General features: G+C 27.0%; 1 protein-coding gene across 1 annotated transcript in view; it reads left to right on the top strand.

The window, feature by feature from the left end:
- The window catches only part of LOC100207400 (serine/threonine-protein kinase 25), a 42,669-nt gene that overhangs the window by 13,021 nt on the left and 10,228 nt on the right, over positions 1-19,420 (top strand). Inside the window, exons 2-4 of the mRNA XM_065788525.1 lie at positions 879-964; positions 15,191-15,341; positions 17,620-17,676. Coding sequence (XP_065644597.1) covers positions 879-964; positions 15,191-15,341; positions 17,620-17,676 — 294 coding nt within the window. The remainder of the gene's footprint in view (positions 1-878; positions 965-15,190; positions 15,342-17,619; positions 17,677-19,420) is intronic.

The raw sequence follows: 19,420 nt of genomic DNA, 5'->3' as shown, positions 1-19,420 counted from the left end.
TATATGAGTGTATATATAAACATATACACATGAATTACATAGATGTATTCATATAGGGACAAAATATACTTGTTACATTAAAATTGTAAGAAAATATTTTATAAATTAAAGGAAATTTAGTATTTTCAATGTTGACTTAAAACTTTTTCTTTTTTTGCTTTGCTTTATCCAATTTTGTTGCTTTGCTTTATCCAATTTTGTTGCTTTGCTTTATCCAATTTTGTTGCTGAAAGTAACAACCACTATAAAGAAATGAAAATAAAAACAGTACACAAATTATTTAAATTATTAATTTTTTTTTTTCTATTTAAATTAATCTTTTTTTCTTATTTATTTTGTTAGTTTTGCTTTCTTTGTTTTTAAAACTCAGTTTTTTCCGCAATGCTTTACATAATAAAACTTGTAAAGGGCTGTGACCAAGTTATCTAAACTTATGTGTGGACAAATGAGATGAAAAACCGCATGCATCTCCTGTGAATGCTTGTAGATATAGATTTCTAAAAATTTTGGGAAACAGTCAAAGTTAACATTTAACATATGTTTACTACTCTAGAAAAATGTTGAAGTTTAATATTTTATTTTCAAGTATTTTTACTAAATCCTCTACTTTTTTTATTAGTTTTTATCTAGTAAAGTTTAGATTTAATCATGACTACAATTTTTACACTTTTCTATGACAACCATTTAAATAGTTGTTAATATTATATCCATTTTCTAATATTATTTTAAAGAAATGATAAATTATGATTTAATTGCTCAAAATGTGATATAAACTTTTTTTTTCTAAAAAAAAAAAAAGACAGTTATAGATTTATAATTTTTCCTGTGTGTGTAAGTTTAATTTAAATTCACAAGTTAAAAATTTATATATAATTTAGCCATCGAAAGACGGATTAGATCCAGAAAATCGTTATACTTTGCAAGAAAAGATTGGAAAAGGATCATTTGGCGAAGTTTTTAAAGCGTGAGATTAAATTTTTATAAAATTTTTGTTGTTGTTGTTGTGTTTTTATAGCAAGAATTTGTAATAATTTAGAGTGAATGGTTATCAATTTAAAGCTTTTTTAATGTTTACCATGAAGTTACTTAAGAAAAAAGGTTCATCAGAAACATAGTTTTTTTAAGTATAGTCATAATATCAAAGTAAATAATAAGTATATTTAATATTTGAATAAAACTATAAGCCAGCAATTTACAAACTCAGTGTAGTATTGTTTGTTTTCAACAGTTTGTTTTTTGATTTATTTGCAACCATGTCTCATAATTGCAATTCTCATGAATAATGCTTCTAAAAAGCACATTTAATAGGTTGCCATTTAATTTTACAGGTTAAATTTTGCAATGCTGTACGTAAATTCTTATAACTGTATCTTTATATAGATCTAATACCTGTATCAGAACTATATGAAGACCTGTATTGATGAAAAACAAAAATCAAGGAAATCGCAGATCTAAAAAAAGTTTTTTATTTTTGCTAAAATAAGCTAAAATTAGATTCTATGTAATATATAAAAACTTGACAATTTAATTGTGATTTTTTTATTTTCAAGTTTATAATCCTTTTTAGAAAGCGTTGTGCTGTTCGCATATTAAGTACGAAATGATGAGTTTATCTACACGTTAGGCCATTTAGGTTATGGCAAAACTCTAAACAATTTTACTATATAAGTTGTCGGTAATGACGTTTTTTTTTATACATATTTTTAATTGTATGATGTTTTACTAAGACTTTCAGTTTATTAGTCTAAAATAAGTAAATAATTGAATAATCAGAGAAAGGTGTAGGAAATTTTCCTTCAAAATCCAACCTATTCACATTCGAAAATTGCAAAATTATCGTAAGTCACTAAATCTTCAGTAGGAGACATTGAGGTAATACAAGGATACTCAAACTATGGAAAGAAAAAGAGGCGTTAGAAATATAAAAGGTTTTGTTGACAAAAACTAGGGATGAAAGTTTCTGGAAAATTTTAAACTCAGGAAATTTTGGAAATTTTCAAAAAAAGACAAGTTATTTTATAATTAATAGGTAAAAATTTATTTCTTATTTAGGCATTTGTTATGGACAATTTTATGGTAAAATATTGTGAAGCAGATTATAAAATTTTAAGAAAGCCCCCTTTTAAAAGCACTTTTTTTGGTATTTTGTTGGGTTTTTTTTATAGCAGTTATAATAATTTGTTTTCAAAATTTTCTAAAATTGTTTTATCCTTTTATTTGTTAAGCATAATGACATTCATTGCTGTAGCAAGCTTTGTTAAAGGTTTAACATAGGTTTTTCTTGATTTAATGTCCTTATTGATTAATGAAATCAAAAAGTAAAAAAACATTTTAGCTCTATTTAAATTATTTAAAAATATAGTTAGCAATAAAAATAAAGAACAAATAATTTCGAGTTCATAAATTCCTCTGCTATGTTTAAATAAGTACTTTTAAGGTTTGAGTATCACTCACTACAACCTTGCTTGAGTACTCTTGACTTTATTAATCAATAAGTTCAAAAATTATGCAATACTTTAAAATGGTTCAAATGTGTACCGTATTTTTCAACCAATACTGTCAAGTAGGCGATTTTTGTGTGTGTGTTTTATAATATATCATACCAAGCAATTTAGTTTATTATTTTACTGAAAATCCAGATCAAATGTGTTTTCTAATGTCATTTTTAGATAAATTATTATCTGACACAGTTTGTGCCTTTATAAAAATGTTTTAATTGCAATCTTTATGCATAAAAATTAAATTATCTTTTTTAAAATTTTATGTGGATCTTTAGATATAAAAAAATCTTTTTTTCTTTAAAACACTTTACAAAAAGAATACATGTAAAGAGTACACAGGTCGAACTGGTCTTATATGCTGTTAACCTTAATGACCTGAGAAGTTATTTTTATTTGTTTTATTTATAGTTATTTTAACTTTTATTTATGCGTATTACGATTTTTTTTATTTATACTTATATTTTATAAAAAAATTTACATTTAGAGAATAACTAAAAAGAGGTGATTGCATAAATGATAGTTCATTGATTTTTTTTATTGAGGATAAAACTTTTTACATGGGATCACACTCTATAACTGACCACGCTAATAATTTTTTTTCTTTGCAATTTGACCACGGCTGTTTTAATGTTTTACCAATTTTAATGCAATATAAAAAAATCATTATGTTATGAATAACTATTAACGATCTTTTCAAATGTTTTTATTTTACGCAAAGACTTTAAATAAAATAATTTATAATTATTTTAATAAAATTAATTATGATGATCGTTAAAAATAAACACATTTTGTGTAAATTGAATGTGTAAATTTTTTTTAGTAGGCATGTATTTTTTATGATAAATTTAAACATTTGAAACTATTTTTCCATGTCTTTCTAAAAATCTTTCATAAGGTTACTTTTTTAAATACTTTAAATTATAAGTTTAATTAAAATTTTCCAAGGCAATGGTTTAATTAAAATCTTCCTGTTGCAATGATTTAATTGATTTATTATTATTTTTTTTTGTTTCTATTCAAAGAATTGTTTAAAAACTTTTTTTTTAACTTAAAGACTATGTTATTATAAAAACATTTTTTTTTTTTTTACAACTTTTTGAAAAAAAAAATTTATACAATTTAAAAATATTGCATTTTTTTTTATTTCATTAATCATCTATTAGGCTAGCACAGATGTATTTATAGTACATTGTTTCCAGTTTAGGATGTTGAATGCTAGATCTTCTTGACTCAATGAATGGATTTTGCTTGTGTCTCTGTTTTTATGACTAGGTAACTCATTCTATTATCTCCTAATGAGGTGAGGGTACAGCTCTAAAACTCAGTTTTATGGTTTATGAGGCTGGCTGTTAGTCAGGTTTCCCAAACTCTGTAGTAGCTGTCAGAGAGGCTGATTCCATCAACAGCTGAAAAAGTATCTATCTTTGTTTTGAGTCAAGTACTTTAACAAATTTAAAAATGAATAAAGTACCAAAAACTATAAAACACAAAACACCATCGTCATCACCAAGTTCTCTAAACCTATCATTCACTAATATTCGTGGTCTTCGAAGTAACTTTTCTTCTGTTGAGTAGGGCATCCAATACCGGTATACCGAAAACCGTATCCCGGTTTACCGGCCATTTTTCTATTACCGATACCGAGTTCTCAATAACGGTATATACCAGTATTGATTCAATTATTTTTTTCATCGTACACAAGCTGTTCCATTAGACTTTGTGGGTGTTTTGACACAGACATTTTTAGAGAGTTATAAGCATGAAAATATCACAGAAAAAAACTTTGATTATAAAAAGGGATAACAAAAAAGTTTTTCACTTTGTTTTTTGTAACTTTGTTGTGTTGTGCTTCATTTTATTTGTTTTATATATATTTGCAAATATAACAACAACAAATAAAGACAAAGAATAAATTTAAAAAGAATAAATATTTAACACACACGCATTCATAGGCAAGATAAAAAAACCTAAAAACATTTCTATATAATATAAAGACATAACTACATCTCTATTACAGATTTAGTTATGTTTAGTTATTCATATTATATAGAGATGTTATATTTTTTTTCATGTTTTAAATCTAGTCTGATATTTGATATTTCGTAATCGCTGGTTTACACATGCTTAAAATAACGACTTCTCAAAACAGAAAACGATTTTGGAAGTAATGACTTATAGGCTTGTATAAGCACGCTTTTTAAGACTGCTTGAGAATTGCGATTGTGAAATGATGTGTATATATGTGTGTAGTTTATATTATTTTTGTTTATTATTCGCAGTCAGTTTAAAATATAACACATTTAACGAAATAAAATATAATTATATGAAAAGTTCATATAATTCAATATGTAATTCATATAATTATATTAAATTCATATAAGTTCATATCTTTATCTTCATTTTTATAAATTTTTAATATTTATTTATTTTGTATTTCAATATTATTTTTCATATTTCGCAAATTATAGTAACCAAAAACGTGCTGCCATGGCTGATAAACCAAAAGTATTTGAAGATTTTAAAAAAGGACTTCAGAACAAAAACTCTGTGTGGAATTACTTTTTGCGCGAAAAGTCTGGAGCTGCAGCAAAATGTAAAAAATGTGCTAGAGAAATAAAGACCTGTGGTGGCTCGACTAGTGGACTCCATACATATTTAAGGACTTCTCACCAAATAAATTTATTGAAACGTTATCAAGTTGAAGTTTCAACTTTGCCATCTACTGCTGGTGTTTCGACTACGCCTGATTTGCAACTCATTAGGCCCAGAAATAAAACTACAACTTTTCATACGAAAAACAAAGATGAAGATACACTGCCAAATGTTTTAGCTAAAATGGCGGCCACCGATGGTTTGCCCTTCATAGTTTTTATAACATCTAATGAGCTAAGAAAATCGCTGGTAGCTCGAGGTTTTGATGTGCCAAAATCATCTGAATCTATTCGCTAAATAGTTATGAAATATGCTACTAAAATTCGAAATTCAATTATAGAAGAATTATCTGAACTTCAACGTCAATATAATCGATTTAGTCTTACGTTTGACGAGTGGACTTCGGTAAAAAATAGATGTTATTTGAACATTAATGTTCATTCTCGAAATAGATTTTGGAATTTGGGTTTAGCAAGAGTTAATGGACATTTCCAAGCAGAAATGTGTGTTAAGTTATTTGAAAACATACTCAAAGAACACAACTTAAAAATTGATCGCGATATTGTATGTATTACCACAGATGGTGCTTCGGTTATGAAGAAAGTAGGCAGATTAATGTCCATTGACCAACAACTTTGTCTAACCCATGGAATCCATTTGGCTGTGGTTGACATCTTGTATAAAATAACAGTTGTGGAATCGACAGATGATTATTTTGAATCTGATGAAGATAGTGCTGGTGAGATTTCTGATGAATATAATGAAGACCATTTAGACGGACTTAAGATTTTTCAGAGCTCACCAAATTCAAATGAACTTGCAAATAATTTGGCTCCATTGATAAGCAAAGTTAGAAAAGTTGTAAAGCTGTTCAGACGATCACCAACAAAAAATGAAACCCTTTAAGTTTATGTAAAAACTGAACAAGGTAATAACCTGTTATTAATATTAGATAATAAGACCAATTGGAACAGCATACTTTTTATGCTAGAGCGTTTTTATAAACTAAAAAATTCTATTCAAAAAGCCCTGATTGACTTAAACTCGAGTATTAATTTTATGGAATCTGAATTAGAATTAATATTATCAACAGTTTCTATGTTGCTACCAGTGAAATTGGCTGTAGAGGCTTTATGTCGGAGAGACGCTAATCTACTATCAGCTAATGCTACCCTGGCATTTATGCTGCAAAATTTTGGCGTAGGACCATTAAGTAACAATATGAAGACCTCCTTAATTAAAAGAATAAAAGGAAGACACACAAATTTATCTTATCTCATACAATATCTTCATAAAGGAGATCAAGCCCAAAATAATTTTGGTTCAGATATCATATTTGATCGCCTAACTAAAACTGCTTTGGTAAATTTAATTGTGCATCTTATCCAACGGCTCTCATCCGTACAAACTGAAACTACAGCATTCCCTACAGAAACAGATGATGATAAATATACCATAATGTGCGAAGACGAACCTTTGAGCTTGACATTAAAGGAGCAGCTAGACATCGCCATAAATAATGAGATGAAAATGAAAACAGTACCAAAAACAAAACCAAAAGCGAAATATTAATGATTTGACTAAAATGGTACGAAAAGAACTTTCTATATTTGAGGAAGACGGTACATGTGGTACCAACTTGATGTTGGTCTACAATTATATTTTAACTATTTCCCCAACGAGCGTAGAAGCTGAACGGGCTTTCTCTTTATCGGGAATGTTATGTGCAAAAATTCAATCATCTTTAAATGATGAAACTTTAAATAATTTATGTTTTTTGCGGGCCTATTTTAATAATAAATAACTTTTTTATGTTTTTTGTTTCAAATTAATTAATTATATATATTATTTTAAATTAAAAAATAAAGTTTTGGAACCGTTTAATTGTTGCTTTGAGTTTTACTTAATTTTTTTTTTAGTAATTGTAAATACCGGTATTAATACCGGTATTTCGGTTTTCACTTAACCTAATGCCGAAAAACCAGTTTTCCATTTTTGGTCTGGTATTGGTTGCCCTAGTATTGAGTCTTATCTCTTGCAAAGTTCACCAGACCTATTTGCTCTTTGTGAGACTAATTTGAGTTCAGCTGTCTTATCTCGTTATCTTAGTGTTGATGGTTATCTTCCTTTAGTTTGTAAAGGCTCCAATAGTCACATGCTTGGCCTGGGCATTTACATTTGTAAGAATTCACCTATTTGTCGGGAAACTAGGTTCAAATTCACAGACTATTCTTTTATGTGCTATTGTTAGCACCACTTCACTTTATTGCCTTTCTCTTTGTTCTATATCATTCTTCTTCATCTAAAGACTGCACTCTTTTTGATGTTATTTCTCAGTGCTCAGTTTCTCCACATTCACCCTTAGGTGCTTCTGATCACAGTTTGATCTCTCTAAAACTATTATCTCATTATTCTTCATCATCTAAATCCCTTTATCATCGTACCTCTTACAACTACCTTAAAGCTGACGGGGACTCTTTCTGTGATTTTCTTTGTGGTGGCCCTTGGGTAGAAATCTTTCATCGTCCTGTTGACAAATGTGTTTCTTACATAACTTCAAGGATTCAGGCTGGCATAGAATCTTTTATTCCCCCTCGACAATTCCAGGTCAAGCCTCACTCTCCTTCATGGTTTTCCTCACATTGTGCTGCTGCGATTGCCAATCGAAACCGTTACTTCCATATCTATCAGCAAAACAGTTCTCCAGAAAACAGGCGTTTGTTTATTACTGCTAGAAACCATTGTAAAAAGGTTTTGTCTAACGCCAAAGCCCGCTATTCTCAGGCCATATAATCTCGTATTTCATCACAAAAATTAGGCTCTCGTGACTTCTGAAGAACCTTTAACAGTATCAATAATAAGGACAAATCTGTTATTCCACCTCTCTTGTATAGTTCAGACTTTGTCACCTCACCTAAAGACAAAACTGAATTGTTTGCTATGAACTTTTTTTCAATATCAACTCTTGATTCCACTATTTGCATTCTACCTGATATAGCTGTCAAACAGGTTGATCCATTGCATGACATTCGTATCACTCCAGCTTCTGTATCTAAAGCGATTTCCTGCTTAGACTCTTCTCAGCTTGTGGCCCAGACAACTTACCTGTTATAGTCTTGCAGAAGTGTTCTCCAGAGCTGTCATCTATACTTTCAAAACTATTCAACAAGTGCTTATCAGAGTCTTGTTTTCCAGCCTGCTGAAAAGCGGCATCCGTTATCCCTGTTTTCAAAAATTCTGGAGAGCGATCTGATTCAGCTAACTACCATCCAATTAGTCTTCTTCCTATCATAAGCAAGGTTTTTGAATCTGTAATTAACAAACACTTAATCTCTCATCTTGAATCTAATAACTTACTTTCTGATCATCAACATGGATTTCGATTTTCTCGTTCTACAGCTGATTTGTTAACAGTAATAACCGATAGGTTTTATTGTGCATTAGATAAAGGTGGAGAGGTTAAGGCCATTGCTCTTGCCATTTCTAAAGCTTTTGATAAAGTTTGGCATGCTGATCTTCTAAACTTTCTTCTTACGGTGTATCTGGTAACATCTTTAAGATTATTGAGTCCTTCCTTTCCAATCGTAGTATTAAAGTTGTCCTCAACAGACAGCACTTTTCTTCATATCCTGTAACTTCAGGGGTTCCTCAAGGTTTATTCCTTGGCTCTATACTTTTTTAATTTACATTAATGACTTTCCAGATATTCTCACATCTAAGGTGGATTGTTTGCTATGATACTACCATTTATTCTCGTCGTGATAAGAAGCCAACACTCTTAGATTGATTGGAGGGATTTGAACTTGAAAAGGGTCTCACTTTTGTTACAGCATGAGGCTCACAGTGGCTGGTGAACTTCAATACAGATAAAACTCAGTTTTTTTCAGCCAATTGTTATCGCAATAATTTAGATCTTCCTATATTTATGAATGCTAATGTACTAGATGAGTCATCCACTCTTCAGTTTCTAGGATTAACTCTTACTTCCAATCTTTCTTGGAAACCATATATCAAATTGATTGCAAAATTAGCATCTGCTAAGGTTGCCTCTTATTATCATGCTCGACGCTTTTTTACTCCAGATTCTATTCTTTATCTCTATAAATCTCAAATCCATCCTTGAATGGAATCCTGTCGCCATATCTGGGGCGGATCTTCTAATGATGCCCTTTCTCTTTTAGACAAGGTGCAAAAACACATTGTAAACATAGTTGGACCTGCTCTTGCAGCCAAACTCCAACCATTAATACATCTTCGTAATGTTGCTTCTCTTTCACTTTTCTACAAATACTATAATAGGCACTGCTCAAGACCTAGCGTCTCTTGTGCCATCTACTAAAATTCATTCTCGTGTTGCTTGTCATTCAATTAAGTCTCCTCTTTTTTCTGTGACTGTTCCTAAGTGCTCTAAAAACTCTTATTCATTTAGTTTTTTCCCTCAAACATCAGTTCTTTGGAATTCTCTTCCTTCATCTTGCTATCCTGATTCATATAGTTTCCAATCCTTTTAGTCATCTGTCAATCGTTATCTTGCTCTACAATCTTCATCTTTTCTCTTCCAGTAACTTCCAACTCTAATTAGTGGTTGCTTGCAGCCTTGTTGGAAGCAAAAATGTTTAAAATAAAAAAATGAAAAAAAAAAAAATTTTTTTTTACTTTTTAAATAAACAACAATTTAAATAAAATTTGTTAATTTATTTAACAATCAGAAGTAATTTGCAGAAGCTTTTTACTATTTTTTCATTAACTTTTTTAAATTATTGCAATAATATTAATTACCACATAGTAAACGACCGGGGTTGATATTTGACTGGGGCCGGGTTTGATAAAATATAGCTGGGGCCGGGTTACTATTGTAAATAATCATTTTTAAAAATTTGCAACTAAAAATGATTTTTTATTTTTAAAAAATCAGCCAGTAACAAATAAAAAAATTACATTTGTTTATCTATTTTTAAAAGTTTATTATTTTATTAGCGATTTTGTTAAGAGCAAAGATTTTTTTTCCAAACACCATTTGTTGAGGAAAAACTTTTAATCCTTTGTCTTTTGTCTATAAGTTTAACTTCCCATTACGTAATTTATAGACGATCCCTTAAAGTATTAGCATTTTTCAAGCGAAAAAATTGATTGTTACAACAAAAAGAATTAATTATAAATTACTTAATATTATAAAGAAACTTGAGAAAATTTTTTTTATTGCAATCAAAAGTTGTATTAATATTCTTGTGCTTGCATAATGATAAATAAAAGTTTTTATTAAATATATTTCTTTTATGGTTTTTTTTTTTTTTTAATGCTCTGTTTGTATAAAAAAAAATTGACTATAAACTAAACGATAAACTATAAACAATTTTGTTTTCTACTACTAAATATTTTGATAAAATAATTAGCTTGATAGTGATTAAGTTTTCGTAGTTTTTAATTTTATTTGAGTTTTTTTCATTAGTAAATAGCGCTTTAAGCTAACATTGTCATTCAAACTTTTGTAACAAACTTTTTTACATAATCGTCATTCAAAAGTTAATGTGGTTTTTAATAAAGTTAATGACTTCTTTAATCTTATCGCTAATAGAATAATTTAAAAGTTAAAAAAGACAAATAGTTGCTTAATGGAAATTGCTCTAGGCGTATGTAACGCATACAAAAATTGATGGCAGCTGAATGCTTTAAAACAAGGCATCAGTTTGATAAGTAGATAAGTTCGTCAAGCTTTAAATTTTAGAACGATTATATAGTATTTCAGAACTAAAACTGTTAGGTTAAAAGTGAATTATTCTTAATGATTTATTGTGAAGATTTATAAGGGTTTTTTTTTTATAAATAGATGAACTTTGTCCCCATACCTGAGAACCATAGTGTAGACGGGAATTAAAAATAGCATGCCAAATATTCATGGTATGTATTCCATTTGCTCAACTTGTTTGATATGGATTTAATTTGTTGAGTTTAAAGATATTTTGTTTGATTGCAACCATTGAACCAGTGTTGCCAGGTCATAATTATTTAATTAGCCTTTTTTAAGATGTATCTATTATCAGGAGGTTGGTGTCATCAGCAAAATGATACACTTTTGAATATTTAGCACATGTGTTTAAATCATTTATGTAGATAAGAAAAAGAAGAGGGACCCATAGTTGAACCCTGAGGAATACCTATAGACGTGTACTTAGTAGTGGATGAGATATTACCAATAGTAACACTTTGTGGACAGTGGTTTAGGTATGACTTAAACCAATTTAGAGCCATTCCATTTACACTATAATGATATAGTTTTGATAATATAATTTCATGGTTGACAGTATCAAATTCTTTTTACAAATCAACAAACACTTCACCAGCAAACTGTTTTTGGTCTAAAGTCTCATGTATAGTTTCAGTTATAGCTATGAGTGTTTGGTTATTAGAATATTACTTTCGGAATCCAAATTGCAGACTATAAGCTATTTGATAGATTTAAAAAAATTTTTTGTATACAATGCTTGTGTTGAAAAGCTTTTCAATTAATTTAAAGATTAACTATATCTTTAAATTAATTGAAAAGCTTTTTCCAAGATCCTTGAGATGCTAAAATCATTATTTTCGAAGGAATGCTATCGGGTCAAGTTTTTTTTTGAATTCATGAGAGAGATATAGTCATTTATTTCTTGAGAACTGGGGATATAAAAAAATCCATGCATGAGTGTTTTATTTTAGACAACTTGGTCACAGTCGTTTGCAAGTTTATTATACTAAAGTTTCAAAAACAAAGAAAGTAAAGCTAACAAAATAAGAAATTAAAATAAATTTAAATGTAACTAATTAATTTACATCAGTTGTGTATTTTAAAGTACGGCATTGTAATTAAATTTAATTTGAAACCATTTATAGTAAAAAATCATTTATGTTTATAAAATATCTTTAAATTTAACAAAATTGTTAAAAAAAAATTATAAAGTTTTAAATGTTTGAAAAAAAAATTTCCTTATTTAAAATAATTTATACTATTTGTTTCTAAAACATTCATTATACAACATTATCATCCTATATTTGCTTTCTCACAATTTATAAAGCACACACAACATTATCCTCTTAGCACACACAACATTATCCTCTTACAACATTATCTTGCTTTCTCACAATATAGTTGCAATTTTGCTTTCTCACAATATAGTTGCAATTTTGCTTTCTCACAATTTAGTTGTAATTTTGCTTTCTCACAATTTAGTTGCAATTTTGCTTTCTCACAATTTAGTTGCAATTTTGCTTTCTCACAATATAGTTGCAATTTTGCTTTCTCACAATATAGTTGCAATTTTGCTTTCTCACAATTAAGTTGTTTGTTTTTTTTTAATTAGGAGGCAACTATTCAATTGTTTCAACGATTAAAAAAAATATCAGCAATTTTTTTTTTTTTTAACATTTGTAATTTAATTTTTTTGTTTTTTTTTAACCGTTAAAACAAAATTTTTAATAAAAAGTTTGCATAAATTAATTAATCATTTCTAATCTTTGTTCATTCTATAATCAATCTAAAAAATTAATGATAATGGAAAAACTTTTGTTAAAAATTTTTTTGTTAAGAAAAAATTTCAAAACTAAAAAAGTCATCTTTTCATATAACTACTAATTTGTGAAAATAAGTAAATTACTAATTAGGATTGATTAGAAATCAAACAATTATTATTGTTTCTAATCATTCATACGCACTGCTGTTGGTATTACACTCTAATTTGTGTTATCTATAAATATAATTATCTAAATCTAGAAAAAGAAAGGCTAGCTAAACTTAAACTAAGAAAAAAATTAAAATAAATAATAATGAAAAATAAAAACAATTCCTTACAAAAAAGAAAATATATAAGAACTAAAATAAACCTCAAACTTAAAGCAAAAAATATTTATATTATTATTTGCGTTATATTTTTAATTGCGTTCATAATAAATTACTTAATTTATCTTTTGAAACGTTTTATTAAATTTACGCAAAATACTTTTACAAATTACTTCTAATGATTGTTTAATCATTAGAAGTACAAAGTACTTCTAATGATTTTTATAAAGACATGGAAAAATAGTTTCAAACAAATTGTTATATTTAAATTTATCATAAAACTGCTTATATAAAAAAATTGAAATATAGCATTTGTTAATTTACACAAAATAAGTTTATTTTAAACAATCGCTATAATTACTTTTTTATTTTATTTAAAGCGAAGCATGAAATAAAAACATAAGAAAAGATCAACGAGTAAAAGTTATTTATAAAGTAACAAATTTTTTAATAGTATTTAAATTGTTAAAACATCAAAACCACCGTGGTCAAATTGTAAAGAAAAAATATTATAAGCGTATTCAGTTACAGCGTGCGATGGCACACCATTCCTGTCTAAGCCTGTGAATGCATGTTTAGATAATATCTCTAATGTAATACAATAATTTACATATATATCAAGGGTTGAATTAAGCAATCGCGATTTGCAAAATCTGGAAAAATATCTGGTCTTCAAAAATTTAGTTTTTAAAAAGCTGTGTACTTTGTGTTCAAGAAGCAAATTATTATAAGTTTGTTAGCGAAAAAGTTATGCAAAACAAAACAAAACAATAAACTTGCAAGTACAAAAGTAATAACACTCTAGTCACTAACTGCATTATAAAAGTATTAAAACTATAATATAATAAGTAATAATACAATAATAGTGTTATTACTTTTATAAAGAACTTATAACTTTTAAAGTTCATTCTTTGTTCAAACATAATTCAAAACTTTAATTATAGTAGAAAAGCATCGATAAAAAATAAAGTTGATATTCAAATAGTATTTAAAACTTCAGGAACTTTTACAAATACACTTAAATAATTTTATAAAAATGTACTATATAAAAAGTTTAGTATTGTGAAAAATGTTACTAATAGTTAATAAAAACGCCCGTTAGTTTTAAAATCAACCAATAAAAAATTTTTATTGGTTAATTTTAAAATTAACACGCACTTTTACGGACCATTAGTAACGTTTTTCATAATTCTAAACTTTTTATACAGTACATTTTTATACAGTTGTTTAAGTTCCTTAAGTTTTAAATATTATTTGAATATCCACTCTATTTTACTAATTGTTCTTCTCCTTCAATTAAAATAAAACTATGAATGCATGTTTAGATAATATCTCTAATAAATCATTGTGTGACACAATGATTTATGTTTTATTTTTTATTTTTTATTTTTCTAGAAAACCAAAAAAAGCTTATAAACTTTTATATATAAATTATATAATTATAATATATAATATTATATGTATGTTATATATATGTGTATGTGTGTATATATACAGGGCCATCCTGAACATCCTGAACTGGGTGTAGGGGTGACCCCCTCTCTCTCCCCAAAAAAAAATGTATAGTTGTTATAATATATGCTGTTAAAATTGCATTTCAGTTGGCACATATGTACATTTAGCGTTTGAGTTTGCAAGTTTTGAAGTATAGTTGGCAAAACTCAAATATTGAGGACTTTTTTTTTTGTGTCTCTAGTTGGCAAGAAACACATATGACACCACCCCTCACCCATGAGAGACCTCTATGTGACGGCCCTGTATATATATATATATGTGTGTGTGTGTGTGTATATATATATAATAAAAATTTTAATTGTATTATAAATCAACTCAGTTGTAATAAAAAAAGCGTAGTTATTTTAAATTACATCCAGTTGTTAAACTAAACAATAATATACATTAATGAACTGCAATAAATTGTAAATATATAATATAACAAATGTACATATGTATGAATTGTTTAGCAAATAAAATTAAAAAATGTTAAATTGTAATAAATGTCTTTTTGATTGAGTAATATAATGTATGATTGTGAAAAAGCAGTTACAAATTTATTGAAGAAAGCTTTGAAAAGGTTGACTTCAAAAATGTGTTTTATTTACTTGTTATAACTATATTTATTTATTACCTCCCCTTACCTCTCCCATTATTTTGTTATTTCTTTAAAAAAATTTTAACTTAAAGGTAAATTATAATCTTTGGTCTTTTAATATTTTATATTTAGTATTGATTTGAATACAAGTAGTATTGTAGCAGCAAAGATCATTGATTTAGAAGAAGCAGAGGATGAAATTGAAGATATTCAACAAGAAATAACAGTTTTGTCCCAATGCGATAGCGAGTTTGTTACAAAATATTTTGGCTCGTATTTAAAGGTAAAAATAAAGATTGTTAGTTATTTGAATGGTTGTTGTTTATATATGGTAAGTTCATGGATTTCCTTACCACAATTTGAAAATGTTAAAATCCATTTTTTAATTGTTTGACCCTAGTACATTTTTTTTCTTATTCTTTCATTAGCTTCAATTTCTATCTCTAGTAATCAATAGTAGAAAATAAAAATAAAAAATCGAAGAAAAAATAAGTTAATAAATGCCTCAAATGGTAAAAAGTGACATAGGAGTAAAGTAGAGTGACAAATTATAAAAATGGTAAAAAGTGGCGTAGGGACAAATTTATGTTATGTTTTTTATACATATTAATGGAAAAGTTTGATATTAATATGCTAAACAATTTAATTTAATCAACAAACATAGACAAGTAACTTCTAGAAATTTTATTTGAAATAAATAAATTCTTTTTTAACTGTGATGTTTTCATATTAATCAAAATAGTTCATATTAGTTAAAAATGTCCCAAGCGTTTGTTTACAAAGTGAATCACCTACGAAACATTGAAAGTCAAATTTTTTAATGCATAAAAAACTTTAAGTATTATAAAAGTTGTTATTAAAACTGCTGTCTGACATCTGCTGATTGATTGCTCAGAACTGTTGTCATAATTTTTAATTGATAGCTTTTCAATTGATTGTTTTTAATAGTTAATATAATTAATTTACTCTACAATGTTTTATACATAGCTTTAACTTTTTCAAAACCCAATTGTGGCTTCATCATAATGTATGGCATAGGAGATAACAACATAATAATTTATGGCTAAGAAGTAGTAAAAATTTTTCATAATATGATATTGTGTTAATAATGTAATATGTTTTATTTAAGTATAAAGCATAAACAAGAGCTTCATACTAACTACATTTTTACTTTTAATAAAAGTTTAAGTATAGAAATTTCAATCTAATATTTCACCAGACATAAAATATGTAGTAAAAAAAAATTGTCATCATGTTTCAATTAGACAAATATCATTGCAAGCTGTGCAATAAATCTGTTTATATTGTATGTCATGCAGTTTATAAACGGAGTGAAATTAAACAGGCAGTTTTATAAAAATTGGCTTTGTTGATTTTGTTAAGTTTCACAAAATCTTGCCCCGTGTCATGTCTTGCTTGAAACTTTAAATTGTCCTGAAAACACTATCAGGGCTCAATTTGATGGCTCAATGATCAAGGATATTGATGGCACAATGATCAAGGATTGATGGCTCAATGATCAAGGGCTCAATGATCGGATATCAGACATTTTGCCAACAGGAATTTAATTCTTTATATATATATATATATATATATATATATATATATATATATATATATATATATATATATATACATATATATATAGACACACACGTATAGTATCACTTATAGGGACAGATTTTACAAAAAAAATAAGATTTTACATAAATACTTATGGTGACATTAGCATTATTAGAGACATTTTTGTGTACCCGTTTATTTTTTGTCCCCGTTAGCATTGTTTTTTGTAATAAAATAACAGTAAACCGTAAGCAACTTTTATAGAGAGCGAAAAGTACATACATCAACTATCAGATAGTCTGACTTGCAAAAGAGTGCTACTACATCGACTGAGGGTTCGGTTTGGGTCAGCATCAAGGTCAGGCTTAGGATTAGGGTTATGGCTGGGTTTAAATATGGTAATATTACTGTAATTAATCGTTTTTGTAAATAACTGAAAATAAAAATGAAGTATAATATATAATAAATAAATAGAAATAACAAAAATAAATATAAAAAACATTTATATAATAAAATAATAAACTTAAATATGTATAAATAAAGATAGAAATAAAATAAAAATTTATAAAAATATATTAATATGATAAAAATAGTATAAAAAAAGTAAAAAAAATCCATAATGGGAACATATCTATATATATACAGGGGCTATTCTAGGAAAAAAATTTGGGCATTGGTACTACCCCACCCCTCCTTCCCCAGAGAAATTAAAATCAATCTATAAAATCATAAAAATTATATTTTAAAAATTTGATCAGACACTGTCTGACACAAACAAGTTTTAATTGAACATTTTGTCTGGAACTATATTAAAAATGAAATTGAGCTCTGACTATAATCACACAGGTATTTTTAGTTCTTTTGCATATAATGGTACTTTGCATTGACAACAAGTAGTGGCTTGATCATTGTTATACCATTACTAATACTATTGATATCTTAGTAATATCTCTTTGAGTTATTTAATTTACTTTTATAATTGTCTTGGTATTTTTTAGGGTACCAAACTATGGATAATCATGGAGTACTTAGGAGGTGGCTCAGCTTTAGACTTGGTAAATTTTCATATTTAAAAATTTTTTAGAAAAAATGTTAATATTCTACGTTGCCTGAAATTGTTAATTAAAAAAAAAAAGTTATTAAATATATTCTTTTGAGATTTTTTTAGTTATGATAAGTAAAAAATTACTATTATTAGAAAACAAAATAATTTTGGAAAATATTTTGTAAGTTGAATATTAAATTTAATATAAGCCCTAAATTAAATTTAATGGTTAACTATTATTGAATAGTAAGTCATATGTTTTTGTTTTGTTGATTATATTTTTATCTTATTTTTTTAATTAATTTCTTTGCTGATTAATTTTTTACAAAAGTTAAAGTAATTGCTTTTGATTATAGATTTCTTATGTTTCTGATAACTTATTAGTTGTTGATTTCTGACATTCTAATAATTAGTTAAGCACTTGTTGGTTTCTGATATTTCTATGTAATTGGTTTCTGTTAGTTTTTTTTTTTTTATGGTTTTATGTTTTTAAAATTAACATTTTAAAATGTAAAATCTTATGATCAACTATCACTATATCAACACATGCTATTAATTTTGTAACAGGTGTTCAGGTACAAAGAAATTGCTTTTCAAAAAATCTTTTTCTTTTTTTTTTTAAAAAAAAAAAAAATTGTAAACTTTATTTTTATTAAATAATTTATTTATGAAACGTAAACAGTTGTTTTGGATCAGTTTTAACTTCTTCTTAATGCCAAACTGCAGCCAGAAAAAAATTTACTTGTATACCTTATAAATTACTTTAAGTAGTTGTGTAAATAGCTTTACAATTTCTGTTCTACACTTTTAGCGCGTGACGTCACGTTTGGGCAAAATAAAACGCGATACAAACAAGATAAAGCTTTAAGAATAAAAAACTTTTCGTTAAATGTAAAATTTTGTGGTAAACCTTATTATTATTATTTTTTTTTTTTTAAATATTACTAAATTTATTATTTGTATCAATTATTATTTTAATGCATTCTCAGATTTCTTAGAATAGAAAACGTAACAGTTAATACAATTTTATGTGTTTTTGATTATCCATTACATTAATATGCACAATAACTTTTTATTGATTCGAAAATAAAATTTGCTTTGTTAATACACTTTGTATTCGTTTATTATGTTGTAAATTGTTGATCGAGTCAGTAATAATAAAAATTTTATAATTTCTGCACCACTTTCATAAATAAACTGCTGACAACGCTTAACAATATTAGCTTTTTCACAACCACCTAAACCATCAATTAAAAAATACACAACAGGAAGTTTCCAACATCCATTTACACAGTTTACCATAAAACTAAAGCTTCTTTTGTTTTGGGTAAACTATCATTATTAATATCAGCACCAAAATCAATATAACCAGACAGTTTATGGCCTGTCCATTTTTTTTTTTTTCAAATGGCCATTTCATCTAACATCAATGAACACACATCACGTTGACCAATTTTCTGAGCCTCTTTTACTTTGCTATGAAGAGTAGCTAAAGCTTCTTTACAAAATCCAGGGGAACAGTTAACACTTTCATACCATTTTTGTATAGTTCATGGATAAAGAATTGCATTATTAAATGTTTTCCTAACATAACTATATGCTTTAGCAGAATAAAAATTTAATGTTAAAGCAAAGCTTCGTAATTCTGGTGGGTAATGCTTTTTAACTTTTCTTGTAAAACACGACAAAATAACTGTTTTGTAAACTCAGACATAGCTCCCTAAAATTAAATAGATTAAATAAATAAATATATT

Source organism: Hydra vulgaris, chromosome 01 (genome assembly GCF_038396675.1).
Source record: "Hydra vulgaris chromosome 01, alternate assembly HydraT2T_AEP".
Lineage (NCBI taxonomy): Eukaryota > Metazoa > Cnidaria > Hydrozoa > Anthoathecata > Hydridae > Hydra > Hydra vulgaris.
Note: the sequence above shows the minus strand (reverse complement) of the source record. Positions and strands in the feature narration are given on the sequence as shown.